The 24520-nt window shown below is 40.3% G+C and overlaps 1 protein-coding gene across 4 annotated transcripts in view; it reads right to left on the bottom strand.

The window, feature by feature from the left end:
• COP1 (COP1 E3 ubiquitin ligase) overlaps nucleotides 1-24520 on the bottom strand; it is a 125424-nt gene that overhangs the window by 62539 nt on the left and 38365 nt on the right. For all 4 annotated transcript variants that reach the window (XM_053985188.1, XM_053985189.1, XM_053985190.1 and 1 more), the window contains 3 exons: nucleotides 9956-10099; nucleotides 1989-2097; nucleotides 187-268 (listed from right to left, as the gene is read on the bottom strand). In XM_053985188.1, the coding sequence (XP_053841163.1) occupies nucleotides 187-268; nucleotides 1989-2097; nucleotides 9956-10099 (335 nt within the window). The remainder of the gene's footprint in view (nucleotides 1-186; nucleotides 269-1988; nucleotides 2098-9955; nucleotides 10100-24520) is intronic.

The following is a 24520-nucleotide window of genomic DNA, read 5'->3' as shown; positions in this document are numbered from 1 at the left end:
TAATCCAAACAAAGCCTCTCCTCCTCTAAGATCCAAATGGTTCAGTAATACCATGCCACATTACCACAGCAATTACAATACTGAAGGCAGCTGAGGAATCAGCTACTTGAAACAGCACATTTTTGTTCTTCCAATGGAATATACACAGCCTATATCTTCTACACAGAGACTGAAATAAAATACTACCTTTGGCATCATCAGAGCCTGAAGCCAATAACTTAGGGTCCATCAAGTTAAAGTCAACACTCCAGCACCTTTTCTCATGCTCCTGTTGAAAGAAACAAGAACAATATTGCAAGGTAGTGAGTTGTAATATGATAAAACAGTAAAGGAAAACACACATATTTGGTATAAGTTGTCAGCAGGGATCTCAAGAGAGAAGCTTACTATGTTTAGCAGTTCTTAAAAAAAATATCTTTTCTCCTCATCAGACCCATCCTATCAATATGCTACACATGCCAGGAAAGCAGAAAACACTAGAATGGGTTTTTTAAAAATTAAAACTGATTGCATTTTTACTTGGAAAGAAAAAAAATTTCAGGATATACACATTAAAAACCTGGTTTTACAGCATTATTTGACTAGCTGTGGTTCCACCATGAGTTGCTGCTTATCCTAGATCATAGTTATATCTTTCAATATTAATAAGCAATTTTTAAGTATCTCCCAATACTGACAAGATGCTCATTGCTCATTTCAAACACCTCCTCTCTGAAAGTCCAGGAAACCCTCACCTTCCTGCTGAGCTATGAAGTAAATCTCCTGGTGTCTAATCCTCTGTTTTACCACTCAAATATTATTAAAAGACTGCACACTCTTCCTCAAAACACAGAAGAGCTGTAATTGCTATGCTATCCATCCCACATGAAAGCAGAACATTAGATTGAATAAAATCTGAAATTCAGTCAAACCCTTTGTGTAAAGCCTTCATACAGGCTTACAAGACAAAAAGCTCACAAGGATGAGGTCACTAAAGGGTTTCAGTACAAGCAAAGCAGATGTCAATGCCTCTATGCAAATCCAAATAAATTCAAGTAATCTGATAGGAAGCAAAATTAGTTTGTTTTAACATAAGCAACAGTTGGTCATCTCTAGGTTCATTATTCAGCCTCATAAAGAAATGTAAAACTTATTTGAGAGAAAAACAGACTAGATTTATCCTGTCCAGTATAATTTCTCTTTCACTGAGATATGCAAAGGATTAGCAAGAACAAGCACTATAAAGTGACTAAACAACAATGAGAAGGTAAAGAGTGGCCTAAATAGTAACTGAAACTTATGTTGAACTGTCAAGGAGTCTGTAGTCCATTCATTATTATTGACCAGTTTCAATGGACTATGCTACCTACACAACAGCCTGCAGCACCTTCCAGCCTCTTCCAACCTCCTTGTTCTGATCACAAGCTCCTCAGAAGCCATTAGATAGAAACACAATGTTTGAGTTTCACACAGAAATAAAATGCCAGAAACTTCTCCTGACGCAGGTCTTGCTGTGGAGCTGAGTGCACTGTGCGGGGAAGGAACTGCCTTGTTCTGCCTTGTGCTCCCTTCTCCCAGCCTCACCACTCAGGGCTGCATTTTGCACTTCTGCTTCACGAGCACCTGCGCTGGCAATCACTGCAGAATTTTACAAAAGGCTTTTGACAAAGACTGAAGTGGAACAGGTATGGAGAGACAAAGGCTTCTAAAGAAGGGCGATCAGTTCCAGGAACTGATTTCTCCCTGTGCACATTCCCTGCTCAAAAGCAGCAGCAAGAAAACATCAACTGCCTCACAACTGTAACAGGGAGACAGAGCTGCCTCCCTTGGAGGACTACAGCTCAATAAAGCCATGCACATGAGAGCCATTTACCAAACAGGAGGAATACCATTTCACCCTGTGGAACAGAAAAGCCTTTTGCTGGCCTAGGAGCGGAACCTCAGACCCAGTGCTGCTCTCCCAGCACAGTGCATGCAACAGGAAATGATCCTTGTTGGTTGTGTGTTACCTGGTAGACCTTGGATCTCTGTCCTGTGAATCCATCCCAAAGGATGACGGTGCCTTCATAGTCACTGCTGGCTAGCAGGTTCTTGTGGTAACTACTCCAGCTGATACAGCTTAAAAAGAGCAAGCCCTGGTCAGTCTTACAGTAAATCAGTGCACAACACAAAAATCACTCTTGCAATACATTAGGCAATGAGTATCTTTGCAAAGCACACAGCACCTTGATCAAACTACCCCACTGAAGCGTGCAATTTTGGGAAAAAAAAATACAAAACCTATCAGAAATAGAAAAACCCTTATTCCTTCCACAACTAAAAGCAAACTTTATTTGCTGAAGAGACATTTCCCCCTTGATACAAAGTGCTAGGGTCTGGAGTTTTTAAAAAATGCAATTATTTCAAATACTGTGATTTTTTTGCTATTTGAATACCACACAAATTTTCAGAGAGCTCAAGGTTTGACTCCTTAACCTCTTAGCAATAGATGCTACTGTTATTATTACCATACCCAAATTATTATTATACCATAAAGATAACTACTTACCTAAGAACAGCTGTATATGTAAAATGCATAGATGCATGGACAGTAAATCAACCTCTCCTGCAGCACACATCTAATATTCTATATATGTACCTATGTGCACATGAGAGTCTGACTTCAGAGAAACTACTTCCAGCTTTCCGTAAATGCTAAAAAATGGCTTCATATCCAGGACGAAACAGCAGTTTGTTTGCTGTGAATACCTTACGAAATGTTTCTGATCAAGAACTGGAAAATGTATCACACAGGTTTTTATTTCAAGCTGAATTGAGGGGCTGTGCAAAACTAAATGATGATTCCACTGGCAAACTCTAATGATCAGCAGAGAAAACAAGAGCAGCAACACTGCCAAGTCACACTCACAGCATTCTGGCACCATGCCTCCACTCTGACTCCCAAAAAATGCAACAGAGGTAAGAAAATTTGTAATACTTGTGCACCAATTTTTGGACCATCTGGCAAAGAAACATGCCAGTAGGTATCAACTGTGCTGTACGCAGCACAGGCTGAACTGACAGATCCCATTCATGCAGGTCCTTGAGCAGCTCTGACACGGATAACTAGATCAAAGCAGCCTTGAGGCCAAGCTTTAACCAACAATATAAACCAGAAGTCCACAATTCTGTAACTTCTTAGTACTGCTTTGATCAGGGCAGCTACACATGGAAATATGATGTAGATACATGGCTACTGATTTAGGAGTATTGTACCTTGCTAAATTCTTGGTTCCACTATACACTTGCATCGTGTTTTCCTTAATTTACACACAGAAGAGGAAAAATCCTTTTCCTTTCTCATGGCAGTAAAACATTTATTTTTCCATTAGTTAAGTAACAGTAAGCAGCATTGGCATTCTGCTCCTGACTACACTGAAACTTGACAGCATTCCTTAGTTTTTAAACTTTACATTCAGAAACTTAAAATTTTATTTACCCAGTATAAGTCACCATTTTTAACCACCAGCTGCTAAGATGATGGCTGCAGTGATACAGCTCATATAATGATTTCCCTGGCTTCACCTCTTCCATGACATGTCATTAATGAGAAAATATTAAGTATCCCTATCCCTTGTAGGCATGAGAGCTGTCCACAAATGCACCATCAAAGAGCCATCATTATTTCAGTTCTACTTCCATTAGGTACCCACACAGAAAAGCAGGTCTTGACAGCCTATGATTTACTAGAAGCCTTATTCCAAGAAGCTTAAGTGACTCCCTGAGTTCCAAATGAAGCTGGCAGGCACTGCCCACCAGGACCATGAGGTGAAGGTTGCAGCAGCCCAGAGATAACCACATCTGACATCTGGAGTCATGTTTCCAGGTGGAGCAGTCCCTGATGGATGCAAAAGCAGTTCAGAGGTAGAGCTACACCACACTGAGCTGTGGACTGGGAGCAGTCTCCAGGCAATGGCAGGGAGGTAGATACCACACCACAGCAGATCTGTATCAGTTCAAACCTGTTCTCCCAACCAGATTATCTCAAGTCAGGGCTTCAAGGAGCTTAATCAAAAGAGGAAATAATCTGTAAGTCAAACCATCATGTACAAGCAGAAAGAATACAACCCAGAGGTGTATCTTAGAAGGCAATCTCCTATCTGGATGGCTTTGAGAGGACATCAGACAACATGAGCAAGTAAAAAGGGTCCTAGAGGAAGGCTGATGCGCTAGTGATACTCTGGGTGGTTAGAGGATAAATGCTCCAGCTGAAATATGAAGAGGATAATCACATAACTACATCTTGTCAAAAAAGAAATCACCTCAGACAATGATAATTTAGAATTACCAAGTAGGTAGAAAGATGTAAAGGACAAGAGTTTAACAGTTCTGTTCAAGATGTGATAGATATAAAATACTTCACTGATGGTACAGATGGAGAAAAACATGGTTTCTGTGCCCAAAAGCACGTTCATTAGATCTGGCACAGGCTGCAAAGATCCCACTGCAGCCTGATGGTGTTAAACAAGGGGTTAACATTCATTTGGAAAGCATTTATAGGTAGACTTAGAGGGGAAAACAGGAACTGACAGGTGAAAAATGGTTAGGGATTTGCAGCCACTAAGTGGTTCAATTAACACCCTCTAAGTCACACACCCCATAAATCTTTCATTTTTAAATAATATGATTAAAGGATCATAGTAAGACAAAATCAACTCTGTTCCAGCTCTCTGCCTTAATTCTGCCTTCATCCCCACCCAACTCTCTTTACAAAGTCTGAAACTAGAGCTTTTCCCTTAATGTTGCAATACCTGAGCTTCTTTCTAACTTAAATTCTCCAAAATAACCTTTGTAGAATGCAATTTAGAGTTAGATCAGGTAGAGGGGAGCTCCCTTTCCAGGTAGTTTTTTACCAAGGGCTGTCCTTTCATAGAAATCATAGAATAGTTTGGGGTAAAAGAAACCTTAAATATCCCCTGGTTCTATTCCTCTGCCAATAGGCAGGGACACCTTCCACCATCCTAGGTTGCTCCAAGCCCTGTCCAACCTGACTTTGGACACTTCCAGGGAAGGGGCAGCCACAGCTTCTCTGACAACCTGAGTTGTACCATGCTCTGAGCAGACAGCTTCCTAACATGTAATCTAAACCTCTCCTCTTTCAGCTTAAAATCATGCCCCCACGTCCTATCAGTCTCTGCACCTGTAAAAAGTCCTTTGGTTGTATCCTCTGGCACCTGTGACAATCCACACCAGGAAGAAGGCTGTCCTGGATCTGGGAAATGTTTCTCTTCCATATGGCTTTCCTGGGACCTGCAGAGGGCTGAGAACTCACTGCCATGCTCCCCTTAAGGGGAAGCACTGATCTTTCTTCCATGCCCAACAAGGGCAATTTTGCTGAAGCTTTAAAGACATCTATTTTTTTTGGGTTCCCTTGAGATGTTATCATGGGTAATGAATTGAGTAACAAACTCAAAACAGGCATGGGGGAGCAAGCTGGAGAAGGGCAAAGGAAAGACAAAGGTGACATGAACCAAAAATGCAGCTTACAAAGCCCTCAGATTAACTATCAAACCCCCAGAAGTTCATAAAAATAACCTTTTGTAGACAACATTCAGATGATCTGCAGCCACATCCAGGAGAAACTGAAGTACAAAGGCTCTGAGATATGATATAAAAATAACTACCGAGGGCTGAGAGAATGTGTAATTCACTGGACTAAAAGGCGTTGTGTGATGCCATCTTTTATTTTAAGTACAGTAGCTGTATTTTTTTTTTCAGTTTTTGCTTTGTTCTTTAATCCAGAGAGAGAGAGTAATAGTTACATCCCAGAGATTTATCTTATCAGAAGTTGTGATAGTGTCCCTTCCTAGGGGGTTAAGCTGGAGAAATTGTAGTTGAAAGCTAATCACCAACCTCAGAAAAACCCTCCTAACCTCAGCATCTGATGCAGCCACACAGAAACCCTGACCCTGTGCATCGTTCATTTTATGCAGAGACACAAGTGGTCCAGCTCAGTTAGCACTGTCAGTTATGCTGATCTTTCTTTCATGCGACAGTATTTTTATGGCTGATAAGTCTCAAATCCAGGCTCAAGCTACCCAGTGTCAACCACTCCTCTGGCAGTGAGAGTTAAATAAAGTTAAAGCTTTTAATAAGGCACAAACTCCTATAATCTGATCTGCTTCTGAGCACCAAGTGCTTCAGACCCAGTCTGTCACCATGAGCCAAATGATGACTGGAAGTTTTAGGACTGAAATGTTTTTAAGAGCATGATCTACTTCTGCAAAGAACATCCACATGAATAACAACATGAAACAAATACTTCAGAGACCTATGGAATTACATTAGTGTGATGAATGTTTTAAAATAAACTCCTTTTTTCCTAATCAATTCAAACAAAACCTCTAGTGTGGTTAAAGACAAATACTTCTGGAGAAAAATTTCATCTTCTTGCAAAGTGAATCACTGATTCTAAAAACTTGAATTAATGCAAGTTGAAGGCATATTTCCTTATAACCTGTTTATGTCAAACATCCTCTGCACTGGAAATACAGGCATCCAACACAACCAGCTCATACCATTCCAAATTGCAAAGCGTCTACAATAAAAAAGACCATATGACAAGTTTTTGCTTAATTTAAACTTAATAGCAAGAAGTGGCTGCCATTTTCAAAGCTGACAGCAATACACCCATGAAGTGCTATTAGAATATAGCAATCACACATTTGATTTATTGACACTAAAAAATGAAAACTGTAAAATATTAGCAGCCTCCTAAAAATGCAAGAATACTGATGCTTTGCTTTTACTGCAATTGACTAAACAGAGGCAGCTGATTTGGAGGTTTGTGGTAACATCTATCACTGAAGTACAGATGCTGCAAACACACGGTGGTGAGCATGCAGAATACTAAACATGGATTTCCAAAGCATGTTTACCTAACCACACTCACACATCACCTGCTGTAGATTAACGAGGCCTAAAGCCAGTTTTTTACCTGAATGCTAGATCTCTTTATTTTTCTCCCCCTGTGACCTATGGCAAAACAACAAATCTGCCTCTTGAATAAATCAGAGCAGAGCTGTGGCTTGCTGCTAGCCATTCCTCTTCGTCCTTTCCCATCTCCTACACGGGGGGGGGGGAGCTGCAGATTAGTGCCTGCCATAGCTAGGGACACAGCAAGTCATAATTAGCTCACAGGATGCTGTTTATAGCTACTACACAATGCCAGGATTTGTTTCTTGTACTGAAGCTATGAATCTGTAAATGGGATTTTTATGAGGATTTATGTGTCATCTTGTGTTTTTCCTGGAAGCTTATGCCACTGTTGTTCCCAGGGGATGCGATGCACATTTACCAGAAACCCAACACACCGACTTCCTCCCCGTTCTTAAAAATAAGGATAATAAGGCTTAGCAGATGATGAAAAAGGAATGTATTTAAGAAGCAGGTGGGTGTAAAAAAGGGGGTTGGAAAAGAGGAAGAGACTCAGCTACAGCTGGTACCAGGGCTCTGCTCCAGGAAAGCCTACAATCAATTACTGCTGGCATGAAGCTCAAGCTTTCAGCAGGCACCCAGCTGGCACACGGCAGAGCAGGGCTGGGCTGGCGCCAGCCCCGGCACAGGCACAGGCTTCCCTTCCCGCAGCTGCTCTGGGCCAGACTTGCTCTTGGCCAGACACAAGTCCTCACAAATGCTGTCACCTGTCTGCTTTTATAAGAGCCCATCAAAGCCTCTGCTCCTCTGAAAGCTGAGTCACCAACATCATCGCTAATGATTTATGTTCCGGCATCATTGCTCTGAACAAGGTTAACCAGGATCAATTTAACCAGGAGAGACATGTCACAAAACAAATCCCATCTGCACACAGACCCCTGCATCTCTGCCGGGCAGAGAAATACCACCCATTTGCTAGAGCAGAAATATGTTTGTCTTTGATATCAGAAGGGGCACTCACAGGTAAAGTCTCCTGGAGAAGCTGCACTTTCACCCAAATTAAGATCAACAGCTTTAAACTGAGGCTTTGTAAAAAGAGCAGGCTTCACTTATTTAGATTTTTCTATTACAATATGGGCACATTTTTAGCACACTGCAATATTCCATAATGAAATTGCAGCCTTCATCTATAACTTCTCCCTCAAGCTATGCCACTTCAGAAAAGCAAGCAATTATGCTGCCTGACGCTGCACCAGCGAACCCCGACACTGATGACTGGCAGCACAGCTAATGGATATAGCAACGATGCGTTTGACTGACAGACCAACTTTATTTGTCAAAGCCAAAAGCACCTATATGCCAAAGGAAGCCTGATATAATTGGAGGAGGCTGATGGGGGAAAAAAAACCCCACCATTTATTTCTTCAAAGGAATGAGAGCTACTAGGGCAAGAAAATGAGAGAGGACCCGATCCTCCTCTGCTGAGGCAGAGGGTCAAAGGACAGTGCATTTAGCATTATCATAGATACATAAAATATATACATGCATGAAATTTGAGAATGAGAAAAATCTTGAAAGCAAGCAGTATCTTGGCTGGAGCAGAAAGCCAACATGAGTAACACCACAGAAGGCACTAATGTGACTCTCCTCACTGGCAGCTGTGGGAGAAGGGAGAATTAACAACTTTCCTAATGACTGGCAGGAGCATCAGGATAACTCCCCTGTCAAAACTGAAACAGCAAGTTTGGAATTTCTTTTCAAGCTGTCCAAGAAATACCAAACACACATTGCTTTTCCCCTTCTAATTAAGACAAAAGGTATTAATATACTGCAAGATACTTCTCCTATTATTCTGCTCTTCTCTCCACAAAAATGAAGCTGAATGGTGCAAACTCAGCTATGACTCAGGTAAAAACGCAGAACATTTCACCAGCCCAGCCAAACACAAGCTCCATAATCAGTACAGCATATCAATACAAATCACTTTCAGGATGCTTTTACCCACTATGAAATCTAGTCCCAGCATCAGCTGCATTTACATCTTTCCCTTCATAGAATAGTGTTATGTAATTCCTGGGAATAATGAGCACAAGCAACACAGGAATGACTGATCTATATTTAGAAACGTGTCAGCTACAAAACAAAGCGTGACTTTTACACTCTAAAATAGGTTCACAAGCATTCTTAAAATTGTTGCACAACATTTTGTTTTCATGGAAGCTGGACTATTACATAAATTTATTACTTGCACTTTCGTGGGTGCTTTGCTGCTTTTAAAATGTAGAGTACCAAATAAAAACAAATTATTTCAACAGAGCTGCTGGAGACTTGTATTATAATACTGAATGGGTTTGATTGCCTGTATTATTTACTTCTGAGCTTTAACAGATATTTTGAATTAGGATGAATTTTGAATTTTTTAAGTTATTTAGCTGGATTCTGTCAGTTGAAATTCTAACATGGTGTCTACATTTCATTGGTTTAATACATCTAAAAGGATAAAAAAAAGGGTTGACACTAATGATAGCACAGAAGCAAAAAAATCAAGGAAGGTCCTTTCTCAGCAGCTTTATATTATGAGGCCCAGCAGAGCAGTACTTCAGGCAGACAAAAATTTCAAGGTAGAAGGAGCCAGTGAGGAACATTTCCTGAGAACTAGCAACCTCTCAGAAGAATTAAAAGGATCCAGTCAATGAACAGAGAGAGCATGAAGAATCAGTAACTGCTATGAAGAGCTGGGTACAGAGGTTACCTTGAGACAAGCTATGACTTTACCTGGAGCATGTATCCACCACTTTGAGCAAGTATCCAACAGCATTTGCAAGGAACACAATAGCAGTTTACTTCCCCTATTGCCTTTTCTCCTCCAGGTGTGTGGGCTTTTTTACTACCCTGGATGAACCCAGCATACACAAGTAACAGTGCCTGTGCCACCCAGTCTCCATCAGCTCCTGCATTCCTCCTTTCCTCTCCAATTCCCATAAAGAAAGCAGAACAATTGCTACACATAAACAATCAAGTGGAAAAGGCACTCTGAGTTCAAGTACAAATCAATGCCTACCTGATTTTGGAATTACAGGTCATTTCATTCTCAGGGTAGTGAATATCCACTGCATCCTGAATGACTGTACCATACTCATAGACTTTAATCTTCTTTGTCACTCCAGCGATGGCAAAGTAGTCACAGTCTCGGTCAAACTCAATACTGAGAAACAAAAACACAGGTTGAGAACTCTATAAAACACCCCACATACTTAGAAGGAGGATATTTTACCTCCTAAACATCCTGGTACAGCAGAGTTGAAAATCACAATTTGCAGTTTGCAAATAGCCAGTTCAGAACACCTTGGTCAGATCTGGCACACTCCCCAACAGTGTGGAGTTCTTGCATTGTTGCATTCTAAGCATTGTTCTCTAATCCACCCCCCAACAACATCCACATCTCCATTTCCGTGGTAGCACAATTACCCTCCCACAGCCAGGATATTTGTTCACATGCTCTGGAGGTTTTTCAGTTCAACCACACCATCTACACTGCATGGTACCCAAAGGTCAAAGCCAACAGCTTGTCCTGGAAACATGCTTAACATTCCATAGCATGACTGCCCATTGATTCCTCCAGTGTACAACAGCTTCAGGAACTTTTAAAGTGCTAATGCAGAGCAAAGCAGTATTTGTGAAGAAAAAAAACAAAAACACAACAATAACAACCTAAATTCCCTGGGTAATCACAGGGGGTTGAAATCAGATCATCAGTACTGTAAAAACAACACAAATTATGACTTCCATTTAGGGTTGCTTGTGGAAACAGAGGCACCTTCTTTCTTGACCTGCAGGGCAAGTTTGTGATAAATATCAATAAAGCTGGAAGTAAAAGCAGTCAACTTATAACAAAGTTAAGCTGCAAATGAGAAAAGCCTGGGGTTGTAGGAGAAATACATCTAAGAGAAAGGCAGGCAGCAGGTTACAAACAGCTAACATCATTCCTACCTTCACAGCTTGGAAGGGCTTGAGAGAAATCTGCTAGACATCCAGCAGCTGGAGAAATAATCCCACTTCCCAGGAGCTTCTGCTTTCCTGAAGCCCATGGCACTGCTGGCAGGGCAGGTGCACATACACCTGTCTCCTTTGAGGGCATCAGCCTCAATGAGACACCTCCCCAGAAAGGGTGGGGGCAGCATCTGCCCTCAGTCACAAGGTTTCTATGAGCAGTAACCAGCTGTCCCCAAGTCTTCTGACTAAGCAATCAATCTGCTGTTTAGAGAGGCCTCTTTTGGAGTTCTTCCACTCACTAACTCATTTCAATCCCTGCTGTCTCTATCACTTGGTTTTTTTTCCCCTTAAGAATGTTTATGAACCAGGGAGGAAGTTCTTAATGGCAGCAGGGAAAACTGAGTTTACACTCATTTCACATTCAAAATCCTGAGAGTAGGGGTATTTAAGGTGCCTTTCTACAATTAGAAAGCATTAAACCAATTGCAAGAAGAGAAAGGGTTTTTCAGGCTGCCTCCATAGCTGAAACAGTAAGAGCTTTCCACTGCTCAACAGAGCTGAGAAGTCGAAGGCAATACAATGTTTCCAAGGGAAGATAAATTTAAACACCAACAGAATTTTCAAGTCCTTGTAAAGGAGATATCATCAAGTTATTTTTAAACTATGGAGAGAAAAAAGACTTGATATGCAGTCTGTTGCTATAAAATAATTCAGTGAAGCAGCTTGAAGCTTGACCATTTAACTCAGGCACCCAAACTTCTTCCAGGAGTGGTAGGAGATGGCCCCGCTCACAACTGGTTGCTAGAGAAGCTAATCAGGTGGAGCCTGCAAAATCATGAGCCTCCAAAATGCAGGGAGGAACACGCTTATGGCTGGGAAATTAAACAAGCATGCAGGCATCTATTTAAATAAAATGGGAGAAGGAAGGAAGTCACCTAAGCATCCAGGCTGCTCTCCCCACTCCCCAGATCTACATTAGTCTAAATCACTTGTTATACACACAGGATGAAAACACCATTCAGGTCTGTCTTGTTTTGTCAGCTCACCCTATTCTGTGGAAGAATTTTATAATCAAAGCCTCTATAACAATACAACGAATTTACTTGTACTACAATCTTAATTGAACTGCTTCTCCTCTCCTGTTCTTTGCCCTGTGGATTCAGGTAAAGCACAACTAAACCGATGGCAGTGATTCATCTGCCTGGATTCAATTTAAACCCTCAGCTTCTGCTGAAGAAAGAAAAATAATGCATTACAATGTCTGGTAAAAAGCCAAGTTATTAGAGCAGAATAGAACCTCTCTCATTTGGGTTGGGTTTGCTTCTCTAGTATTAATTGTTTGGGTTTTTTTTTTTTAATAGAGACATGCTGTAGACATAACAAATTGGTATTTAAAGAAGCCCATAGTAATTAACACATCATTAAAAAAATAAAAAGCCTTAAGCAATGGAATTGTCAGACCTGTGACCTTCAAACAGCATCAAAGACACTGCAGGGAGAAAAAGAATGCAGAAATAAACCACTACCAGTACAGACCAATACACACCTGCACCTTGGCCTCCCATCACCTGTGCTCAGTCCTGGAACAGCCAGTGTTCTCACTTTCTGCCAGTCAGCTTTTCGCCAGTGATTTACAAATAAAAATAGGAACAATCTAACTACCTAATCGAGTGGATTATATACCATATAAAACTGTTCCTAATATTTGCAAAGCTCTGCTTACACCTGGACTAATCAGCATTAGGACAAACAGCCCACTTGCACAACAACTATTATTTTTATGCTTTTTCTTGCAAGTCTTTTAAATACACTTAGTATTATGCAAGCCTTATTTGCATTTAACTGGCTCCTGGGTATTCCTGTCACCTGCTGCTTGAAGTCTTTGTGTCAATGTAAGCTCTTGCTTATACATGAGCTTATCTATATGAAAATTCACCAGAGAATTTAAGTTTTGTTTTGTCTTGTCAAAAGACTCAACAGAGCCAGCTCAGAAAGAAAACATTCTGCTTTGCAGGTGATACATTTCCACAGTCCAAGTGAATTCCTCATTAGTACAATAACAACATGCAATAAAATAATAGGAAATAATTGAAACCTCCAGTGAAATTACCTTTTGGACCAGCGGTGGTGTTTGCTCCTCAAAGATGTACTTGTTAAAAACAGTAAGCAATTGCTCCTTTTTGCTCAGCCTATTTTTAAACTCCACATTTCTGACCAACCAAGACTAACCAAGTTTCTATAAGGAATCTTTTGGGGACATATGAACTGCTGGATATTTGAAAGAGCTTTATAAACATGCCACAGGAATTACTTGCAGAAATCAAATTGAAAGGATCTGACGGTTTTGTTCTAGGGAAAATAGAAGAGAGGTATCTCTCATTCCCAAATCACTGCTTTCTTTCTCCTAAGAAGTTGACAACCAACATCTTATGGAAACATCACTAAGAGCTGCTAGAAAGTAAGCACATCCTCAAGGGTTCTGGTTTCTCCACTGCTTATCTTAATTCCCAATCCGTGAGATTATAAATCAGTTGCTTTATTTTAATGGTAAAGCCTATGACCTTGGAGAACACTCACAGCTAACAAATAGAATTATGAAATAAATTGCTTCTGAAACATGCCTGGAAGCTTGCTTTGGTGTTGAGGATAGAGCAGCAGGGAAAGAGTAAAGAGGGAGTATTTAGCAGCTCTGCCATTGTGTAAAGCCTTACTACATTTGCATCCTTCTGGTGTGTGCAGTTGTTCTCCACATCCCCGGAGGATGTGCTGGAGTTAGGGAATGCATACAGATGGGCAACTAAATTGATTAAAGGAATGGAGCAGCTGCCTCACCATAAGGGTTATGAACAAAGCAACAGCAAGACTGGTGTTCAACAAGTCATACTACAGCTAGGAGGTACTTGCCAGAAGATTTGATTTGGGACAGGTGAAGGTTTCCTCCCTCCCAGTTATGCTTTTAAGAACCACACATACGTTTCAGGTAGTAGCTCCTGACAACAGTAATCCATGTACAGCTGGTTCATGCCAGATAATAACAGGTATGTACTGTACCCACTGTTTGAAAACAGGAGAAGGCAGGGCTGCATCTAAGAGCATGTGCCTTTAACTGCACCACCAGTTACAGCTAAAGGTCGTCAGCCAATTGATTCTCTCCCCTTTCCATACACAGTCTACAATTGCTAGTGTAATCAAAAATGCCTCAGCCCTGACTTGTTACCAAGATCTGCGACTACAGGAGTTGCCATTTCTGTAAAGTAGATGATTCAGTCCCTCTCATTGAACTGTATATATCTGTATATATATATATATATATATATATAGAGAGAGAGAGAGAGAGAGAGAGACACACACAGACATATTTTCCTCTTTGGATATACCAAAGCCTTTCAATTCTGTTTCTCCCCAGCCTAGTGCTGTTTCTATTTCTGGATCTCTAACAGCTCTATCTCCAACATCTCCTATCTTGCTGTGGAGTCCATATTTAATGGCAACATGGATATATTGTTGGGACTTAACTGGTGAGAAGAATGAGAGATGCCAGCAGCAGTTTTCATCCTTCACTTATTATTTCCTTCAAGTCTTTCTTACTCTGTGCTTCCACTGCATGGCCTCCATGGGGTATCCTGTCACTTCTAACAATCCTAAGCCTGGTTATCTCTTTCCAATGCTCATTTTGAGGCATTAAAGCCAAAGATTAGAAATTTAGGTCACAACCCAACACCATGGGCACCAGTGTAGACTGTTAAGCACCTGGGACCAATACAGAAATTGGTATTAATATCACACACCTGAGAGACTGCTTACAACAGACTGATATTTTAAGTAATTAAGTAATTAGTGTCACTAAGTATGCACTAGCATACCAACATGGTTTTTTAAAAACAAAGCTATATTCAGGCATAGGAAGCTGCAGTAAAGTGTTCAGATTTTGTGTTCTATCAGCTCAAAGCCTACATATTGTCACATATAAAAACAAAAGCTACTAAAACAAAGTATATGAAGTTTCAGTATCAAAAGCCTGTTTTGCTAAAGCTGTGACAGGCTGAAATAAAAAACCAGAGATGTTTCTCTTTAATAAAGGAGCAGTTCCATTAGTTACTCCTTACTCCAAGAGCACCACCTAAGTAAGGTAAGGTCACTGCTTTTATTTCTGAGTCCTTAATCTGTGCCATAGGGACAAGGACAGACCACCACTGCAGAACATATTTCTTGATTCAAACTCCCAGGCTGCCAAATGTTTTCTAAAATATAAACTGAGCAAGCACATCATGATCCCAGACAGGTTGTTGCTATCTCTTGTCAGAAAGGACCACTTAAACATCAATTCTCTGTAAACTGTTATTTGGATAGATAAGTTAAATGTATAAATGAGATTACCACTCAAAGTCCTTCTATCAGAGAACAAACACTTTTATGCCTAAGAATCACATTAACTTAGGTTAGATGTGACCCCCATATCACCAGAAATTTGCCAGATTTGTCCTCTGATCAAGGTGAAGTCATCTTAGCTACTCTCAGTAGATCAGATTCAAGACTAATGGATGTCTAATAAACACTGTGGGACAGAGGCCCCCAAGCTATTTCAGGCTGATGCCTTTCTTTGGAGTTGTTTGGAAGATCCCAGCTCCAGCGGCACCAGCAGGTACTGAATGCACCCAGGGTATCCTTCCCATCTCCTCTCCTCCTCCAGGCTCCAAACATCTGATGAGAATGTCACCCCTAATCAAACCTCTATTTGAAGCACATAAAACAGAGACCAGAAAGTCATCTCTCTGTGTTAATTAATTTCCCCCCACCATCTGGGAAACAGGCTGGGAAGGCTTTTGCAGTAGCCCAGCAAAACCTGCACTGCACAGGGAAGGACAGTCCTCAGCTCTGGGCTCCTTTGGAAAGACATCACTGCACCAGCCATGCTGCAGTCATACTTTCAGGATCTCTCTTACAGGCACAGAAGCCTGGAGGGCTGTTCTGCTCTGTTTGAAGAAAGGCATAAAAAGGTACCACATTAACAAAGTAATGTCATTAGACCTAGTTCCAGGCCCACTTCTTGCTTATAAAAATCCTTTTAAGTGTAATGAAATGCCATCAGTTCTAACAGAGACCACTTCATAATATTCCTGTTCCATAAAGAGCTTGTTTAAAGGAGAATATTAAACCTGAATCGAGGAGATTTGGCAGGCTTAGATCCATCTCACAGCTCGGAAATCAAACCCAACAGAGCTACTTTCATGCTTTGTCATCTCTAGATAAAACGGAGTCGTTCTTTTTTCAAACCCAATGAGAGCATACAGTATGCTGTGAGATTAATTGGGCTCCTTGCAACAGTTCAGTTTTCAGAACCATGCTCCTCTCTACTTTACAAAGAAGTTACTATGAACCTAATCTCCTCTAAATACAACCCAAGATATCCCAGAAAGCCATAGCAGCGTCCCAGTCTTGGCTCTAAGATTATAGCTAGAGACAGCCTCTTCTGCTGCATAAGGTTTTTTCCATACATGCATTCAGGGGAACTTGGCTTAATTAGCAGTAATGATGAGAAAACCTATAGGGAACTGCTGAATTCTGCAAGCCACCAAATAAAAAGCATATTGATAAAAAGCCACTTTACTGCTGGGCGATGCTCTTCTGCATGTTGAAGAGAAGATGACGACAATCCCAGTGTTTCTATGCCAGATCCACAGAAGTAGAATGAGCCAAAGCTGCTGCAAACAACTACCCTGCAACTTAATGAGGATTAGATTCAGTTTTTCCACAAACACCATTTTAAATAATTTCCCAGAGCAGGAAAAATTTAACTAAAAATACCAACAGTTAAATGCAGATTGTTCCTTATGACACTATTTAAAATTCAAGCCAAATGATCAGTCTGCTTGCTACAGTATTTTGGGTAACCTGTATCTATATTTGAAACCCAGGAGGTACCATTTCACCCAGCTGGGCTGATATACAGTGGGTTATGAACAGCTTTGACAGCAGCCACAGCACAGAGTCAATATTTTCAAACATTAAGGTGGAAGAGGTTACAACTATCTAAACATTCTCATCTGCCTTCAAGTTTAGCAAGTGCTTCCAGTACAGAATCACTGAATGCATAAGGCTGGAATCCACCACAGTGGATTATCTGGTCCCACCTTCTCCACTAGGATCATCCCAGAGCACATGGCACAGGCTTGCATCCAGATGGTTCTGGAATATCTCAGTGAGGGGGACTCCACACCCTCTCTGGGTAATCTGTCCCAGTGCACCATCACTGCACAGGAAAGAAGTTCTTCACATTCAGCTGGAACAGAACATATCAGCCTCTACCCAAGCTGAGGTCTTACAGAAGAAACCCTGCTCCGCAACAGCCTGTAAGGTGGTCTGAACAGCAGCACCATCTTATCAGGATTACACCATTAAGTAGGAAGGAACTCAGTTGTGGCAAGTACTGAAGTGCCTTCGAGATATAAAACCATTCAAAAGCTTGTTTCCAAGCCACCCTTTTGTTACTACACCAACAAGGATTTTGTTTCTTCAAAATTGAGCACAGCAACCAGCTTGGAGAGCTGATAAGGCAGGGGAACAAATAGATCTGAAAGAGAGATCTCCATCAATACTGGGACTTTAAAGAGTGCACTCTGTCTGTAGGCTCCAGTTCATGCTTCCTCCATGATTTGGCAGCAGCAGCTGAGGATGTTTGTCTCCAGCTGACCACACTGCCAGAGGTCCCATTTCACAGGACAAATCACCACCCCAAGCCTAGCACTCCAGTAACTCAAGCCTCTGCATTTTCCTGACACTGCCACCAGTTCTTCTGCCAGACACCCTGCAGAGAATCAGGAGGGACAGCTGGAGACAGTAACCTCTTTAGACAACTCAGCTCAATCCAACAGGCACCATGAGTTAGGGCACCAGCCTTCCTAAATATCAAATCCATACACCACAGAGGAGCCTTTCCCAAGCAGCCAGAGGATGGGCTTGGGCAATTAACTGCAGTGCTCCTACTGCCTGGTAATGACAGAACAAGGTTAATGCATCATTTGAAGCATTTCTCATCCAGCTGACAAAACTGTTTCATGAGATTTGTTTTGATGGCACTTTGAAACTTATTTCATCAGTATTTTGAATGCTATCCTTCCTAACTTCTTCTCAAGAATGATTTATGTATATCCCTAATTCCACAGTCTCACAGAGAAGTTGTTCTGACTTCACTTGCACAAATGTATGCACACACTTGTACGTAATCCCGTGAAAACAAACTCACTTCATAGCTTATTCTGTGTTATTTATTACCTTATTCTATGATACAACTACGCAGCACATAAATCCCAAACATGACTCAGAAACTGTATTTATTAATGCATATGATTATATATTAATAATCATGAGCTCAAGCCTCTTCTCCAGGCTGAGCTGCTTGTAAGGTTTATTCTAGGAATCGTTTAAGCCCACACTATACATCTTTGCATGCTTTAACATCCTATCTTATTATATTGCTCAACTACCCACCATTTAACAGGCTAACATCTAGTTGGCCAGGAGCAAACAAAAAAAATCCAAAGGCATGCTAATGCTTTTCAGATCATCAGCTCTTTAAAAAATTCAGGAATTTACAACAAATATGGCTAGACAATTAAAAGAATACTGAAATAAGATACAGAAATCCATGTTCTATTAATAAGAGGTTTGTATCTTTACGCAGAAACAAGAATTCACTGTATTAACACTCAACGCCAAATGAAAGCTATAAAATTGGGGGGCATTAAATGAAATCCATCTTTGACTTTTACAAACACTGTCAGAATGAGAACTGGTTGTGCAAGATGCTGGAACCACAGCTTTTGTGGCTTGCCTGTCCAGTTGTTGAGGCCAAGACATACCACTGCTGCCTGATGACAACCATTATCACATTAACATCACAAGGAATGCAAGGGCAGCTACCTCCAGCCTCACTGAAAAGATTTTCATCCTGAGCAATCAAGAGGGGTGGATGCAATGATGCAAGGCAATTTCCACATGGTAATGATGTCATTTTGGTTTTTGATTTTTTTTTCCCTATATTCTTTTTTCTAGATGCTTTTTTCTCTATTTGGCACATATATTTGTAGTTCTGGAGACTATTGTATTAGTAGCTAGTTTTCCAGTAATTTTCCATGCCCTTTCCGTCGGCAGACAAAAATTCTCCAGGGCCCCTATGGTATCTTGGTTCTTTCCTGGCTACCAAGGTTGAGAAGAACTCTTCCAAGACACATTTTCTTAAACAAAAACAGCTAGTACCAAGGGAGGGCTGTCCAGAGAAGGGGCTTGACCTGGGGGGGATTGCATCACTACTTGTCCTCTTAACTGCTTTTTTGTCAATTATGCTAAATTGCTAAACTTATAAAAACTGTATTCACCCCGTGTGGACAGGCTTTTGTGGATAGTCTCCATGACTGCCCCTGGAGGCCTCAAAATAAAGATCCACTTATATATTACCTCCTATATTATCTTAAAACCATGTCATGTGTTGTTTCATTTCTAGGTTGAAAAAGGCATCAGTACCATCCTCCTACCTGAATATTGATCTCTCAAAGTACATTTCTGACACTACAGCATCCATTGTGAGTTCCTGCACTTTCATGAAATTTCTCTTCAAAAGAAAAGCAGTCTTAAATCTAATAAATACAATGCTGTTGAAACTGTAAGCAGCATTGTAGGAAGCTAAATATCCTTTGCACTACACATGTTAAAGCCACAGAGAGAGTTCCTCCTTAAATTCCTTCTCAAAACCTGTGGCCAGAGGAAGATGCTCAGTAGAAAGTGAGGACAAAATGTAAAATTTCTAATGCTCCGATCATGTGCCTTTATCACAAATACAGTCCCCAAGACTCTGAGGTGTCTAGTCCAATATCCTGGAAAGAGCAGGGGCAGCTCTGATGAGGCTGCTCAGGGCTTTCTTCAGCCTGCTCTTAAATAACTCTGAGGATGGAGCTTGCACCACCCCTTTTTGGGAAGCCTGCTCCAAAACTGGATTACCCCATGCTGCAGGCAGTGACTGCTACATGGAAACTCCTTGCATAAGATGCATATAGATACTTCAAGATATTGAAAGAAAAAAAAAAAACAACAACCTGAAGAACAATCACTATTTAAAACATTTTGTTCAAAAGCCAGTTCACAAATTAATTGAAAGATTGCTCAATAATTTTAACAGATCATTTATGAAAATTCATAAAGTTGAAATTCAGCTAAGAATTCTCATCTGCAGATGAAGACAGGTTTCAAGTACTAAGAGAGCTTAATGAGAAAAAGATCTTCCTACTGCCAAATTGTCTGAAATTAGTAGGAAAAAAATTAGGTCCCACTGGCAGCCATGCCACTTCATTAACTGCCCAATTTCAAGTTAAGTTTTAGCTCTTATGTTGATGAAAGAAAAAAACTTCTCCCTGCAGCACCACCAGGTTTACTTTTCAGGTCAAGACTGGAGCTAAGAGCAAATAAGCTCTTTTCTGGTGGCAGTCCTTGGTACCAGCAGCCCATCCTGGGACTTGGAGGGCTGTATTCCAGGGCAGTGTCCCTGAACTCTGAATTCAGAGCTCAGAACTGACCCCTGTATAACCCTTCTGCTGGGTACAAGTCACATTTAGCTTCTGCCTAAGGGACCCAGACCACAGTCACGTTCTAGGAAATACATCAGTTCAGCACTCCAGAGAAAGATGGGAAAGTAAGGGAAAAGCTCTGTACTTCACTCAGCTTTAATTAAACAAAAATCCCATTTCAGCCCCAGACAATGTGTGACTAAAACCCAGAACTTCAGATGAAGGGAAGTAAGAGAACCACAGGAGAAGCACAAACTTCAAGTAGGTTCAGAGAATTATTTCTCAAGTTTCTTTGGTAATTCTGCAATTTAAGTCTCCTTATCCAAGCATTTCTCTCTCCCTTCTACTTTTGGGAACAGTTCATCCACAGTTTTGAGCTGCCACTTGTAAATAAGAGTCCATTTTAAAAATGGTTTATTTAACACACTGTAAAATCCAGCCTTCCTGATTTCTCAAGGAGCAGCATCTACTGCACTCAAACATAATCCTGTAAAGGATAAACCCACTTCCATTTCATTCATTTGTTTTTACCTGCAAGATAAAGAAGCATTGCTGGTCACAAACTTAATAAAATGGCTCATCTAATCCTAGCCAGCCCAAACATTAAAAAACAAAAAAAGGCTTGTTATGGTGGATACAGAACTAAAAAGTATCTTGTTAAAGTCTGGGTCTGAGAATTTCCATGGACACATAATTGTAGTCCAAAGTAAAAAGGGCAACAGAAAAATTTAACAGTTCAATGAATACATGAAAAACTCACTCATAATGGATTTTTTTTCTTTTAAGCTCACCTTTGAAGAAAATTTCAGGTCATGCTACTGAAAGGGTGAACACAAACAAAAAAGCAATCTTGAAACAGAAAATCATACTGCTTGGATGCCAAGAGATCCCTCTTCACATCTTGTTCATCACTTAGAAGCAATGGAATAACGAGCAAGTAATGGAAAAATAAAATGGTCACTAAAGGTAAGATGCAGTTTTTGAACACTGGATCATGATTCAACAGATTAGCTGACCAAGGCTTCTCCATCCAAAACCACAAGTTGTTTATTTCCCTCTCTGTAAATCACTGAGCCTTTAGATACAGTCAGTGTCAGCTATCCATAAATTTTTAAATGTCACTTTAAGATCTTTCAGAAAAATAGTAAACTAATCTAGAAGAATTTAAAGTCTGAACCAATGACAAAAACCCACACAAAGCCCCCAAACCTTACAGCTTACTCATGTTCCCAAAGCTGGGAATCATGGAGCAGGGAGAACCAGTTTTCTGATACCCAGGCTTCAGAGAGACATCTCCTTGTAGCACATTTCTTGGCTTTTCCTGTTCTTTTTCTCAAATCTGAAAGACTGCCACATTATTCTCTGAAGGCCTCTGACAGTGGTAAAGCAATTTTCTCCATAAATCATTGTAATGCTAACGCAGCAGTTTACAGACTCATCTTTAAAAGAAAGACTTTACATTTACTGCCACTGCCAGCACAGAGAAGGAAAGTTAAGCTCTGACAACTGCTCTGTCTGGGGGCATAATAAATGGAAAATTTATTCCTTGGCCCAATTCTAACAAAATTTAATATACTTGTGAAAACTGTAAATACTTTGTACTTAAGAGAAGTGAGCATATTAAAAAGCCATTTAGCATACTGAGATACTTGCCCATTCATACTGTAAGCATGCTGAAGTCCCCTTGATGTTACAGAAAAACTGAGTAACCTGCAATAGCAAAGCCTCAAATGTGCTTTCCCTGAACATTCTTCTTGATAATCTGTTGTTCTTGAAGAGAATAAGGGAAAAAGGAGAAAGGGTTGAAATTTTCCTTCTTTGCTTCCTCTTTCCATAAGGTAACTGGAGTCTTCCTAAACATTTAATCAGAATTTTTAGTAACGCAACATACAATTGTTTACAGTACTTTATTAGTCCACAGTTATGTCCAAACATCCATAAACATTCTTAACAAGGCTCTCAGGAGGCTATTGCTGCTTCCTAGTTCCATGATTTTTTCAGCCTATTTGTACACAGTCTTTAATTACACTTTCCACCCTGTTAGCATAAACCCAATTATATTTCACTTCTAAACATCAATGTTTTGCAGATAAGGATTATTTACATCCTTCTCCTTTGTGAACCTAAAGGTAATAGATCTTAAAAAAAAAAAAAAAAGCTGTTTAAGCCAGCAGATCTTTTGGAGTCTTCTGCAAATTTTATGTAGGGTTAAAGCAATCAAACCACTCTTGTATTCTGTCCATCTGTAACAGCAACTTATTAAAAAAAAAAACAAACCAAGGAAATTTAACTTCCTGTCAGTTCTATTTTTATTCCTAAGTATACTTAAAATATCCTTTTAAAATACTGCCTAAAAACTTTATGAAGACTTCTTATGTATTAGTCTTGTATTAACTCTGTATTTAAATCCATTTGTCTCAACAGCAACAGCTAAACACCAAAACTTAACCTTCTTCTATTTCATCAGTGTTTTCTACTGCATGCCCAGGAAAACCTTTAAAGATCAGTGTAGTGGACCAAATAAACAATAAAACTTCTCACAGCACTTTAAAAGCATTATTTCACTTTCTAAGTAACTTAATTTGGCTCATCTGTGAATACCTAAAAGCTGCTCTTATTTAGTTTCACAGACTCTCTGAACTTGAGGCTATCAGTTTAAACAAAAAAAAAAAAAAAAAAAAAAAAAAAAAAAAAGGCGAACATCGGACTGTGTTGGCCAACACATACTAAGTGTAAATTCTTGATTAACAAATTCTGACTTTATAGAACTGTTTGAATAGTCAGAAGCCAACAAAAACAATGGCAGCAGCACATTCAGCAAAGCTACTTTACCAAAGCACTTAAGGAGATGCTCAGATGTGAACTGTCTTAACCTACATGCTAAAACCTCTAAAAATTTCTCAAATTCTTTGATAAATAAAAAGCATGAGCAGGGGAGAACATTGACATGGAAACCAAGTTATTTTTCACTGAAATGCATTTAATTATCAGTTCTAGGACTGGCTTGTAAGAAGGCTTCACTGTATCTTCATTATAACAGTAACACACATACTTTTCAAACTTATATTTCACCCAAGAATTAGAACGTCTTCAAACATGAGTGTGATTTACTGTCCTTCCAGCATTTTCTAAGCAAATACCACAAAAATGCTGCTCCTGCAGAATGTCAAGGAGAAGAAAGGGCAAAGGAGCAAAATCCAATCCATGCTGAACTAGTAGTTGAGAAAGTTTGTCTACATTGCAGTGAGATTCCCATCTGCATTTCATTGCAGTTGGTGTGAACCCAATCAGTGCAGGTTAAATATACGTCAGATTCCTGATTACTGTGCTCTGACCTCTGGCTAAGTCGGACATTACGCATTCCTGCTACATATTGCAGTAGTTAAGGAATCAATGCTGCTTTAAACAAAATCTGTGCTACACAATGCCTCCAATTTCTTCAATAGTGTAAATTTCTTGGGGTCCCTCACCAAACATTCAATCTCTTCTGTCACTCTCCGTGTGGCCCCTTTGGAAAGCACTAGATGGAAAGTCAGAAAACCCAAGTTTCATCTATCTATCTTGTCAACATAACGTTTTTTCCAACACTTCACATACAATCTCTTTATGTTTCCCGCTCCCCATATATTAAACAGGGATGATACTACTTCTCTCAAGGGACTGCTGTGAACAAACATTTAAATTAGTGAAAGGTGCTTGCAAGAAGCTCAAACAGGTCCTGCACTGTGCTATGCAGAGATGATTTCCTAGCTGAGATATTCCATCATTTTTTCCACCCCAATGAGCTCCAAAAACAAACTACCACAAATAAGCAAAACCCCCAGGGTGGGGAGAAACCAGCTTAAGGTTAGAGCTGTGGCAATTCCTATCCTCTTCATGTGCTCTCTCATAGCCTGATCCCTAAGGGAGCTGGTTCATGGAACTGAACTAGAAGAAACTGATTCTGTTGAAAGACAGTTGAAAGCATTTCACCAGCTATATGTCAAAATGGGTCCACAGGAGGCTCAGATGAGCTTCAGCAGCAGTACAGAGGACATGACACCCCTGCACAGCTGAGACACAGAGGAATTGTTGGC

This window comes from Vidua macroura, chromosome 9 (genome assembly GCF_024509145.1).
Source record: "Vidua macroura isolate BioBank_ID:100142 chromosome 9, ASM2450914v1, whole genome shotgun sequence".
Lineage (NCBI taxonomy): Eukaryota > Metazoa > Chordata > Aves > Passeriformes > Viduidae > Vidua > Vidua macroura.
Note: the sequence above shows the minus strand (reverse complement) of the source record. Positions and strands in the feature narration are given on the sequence as shown.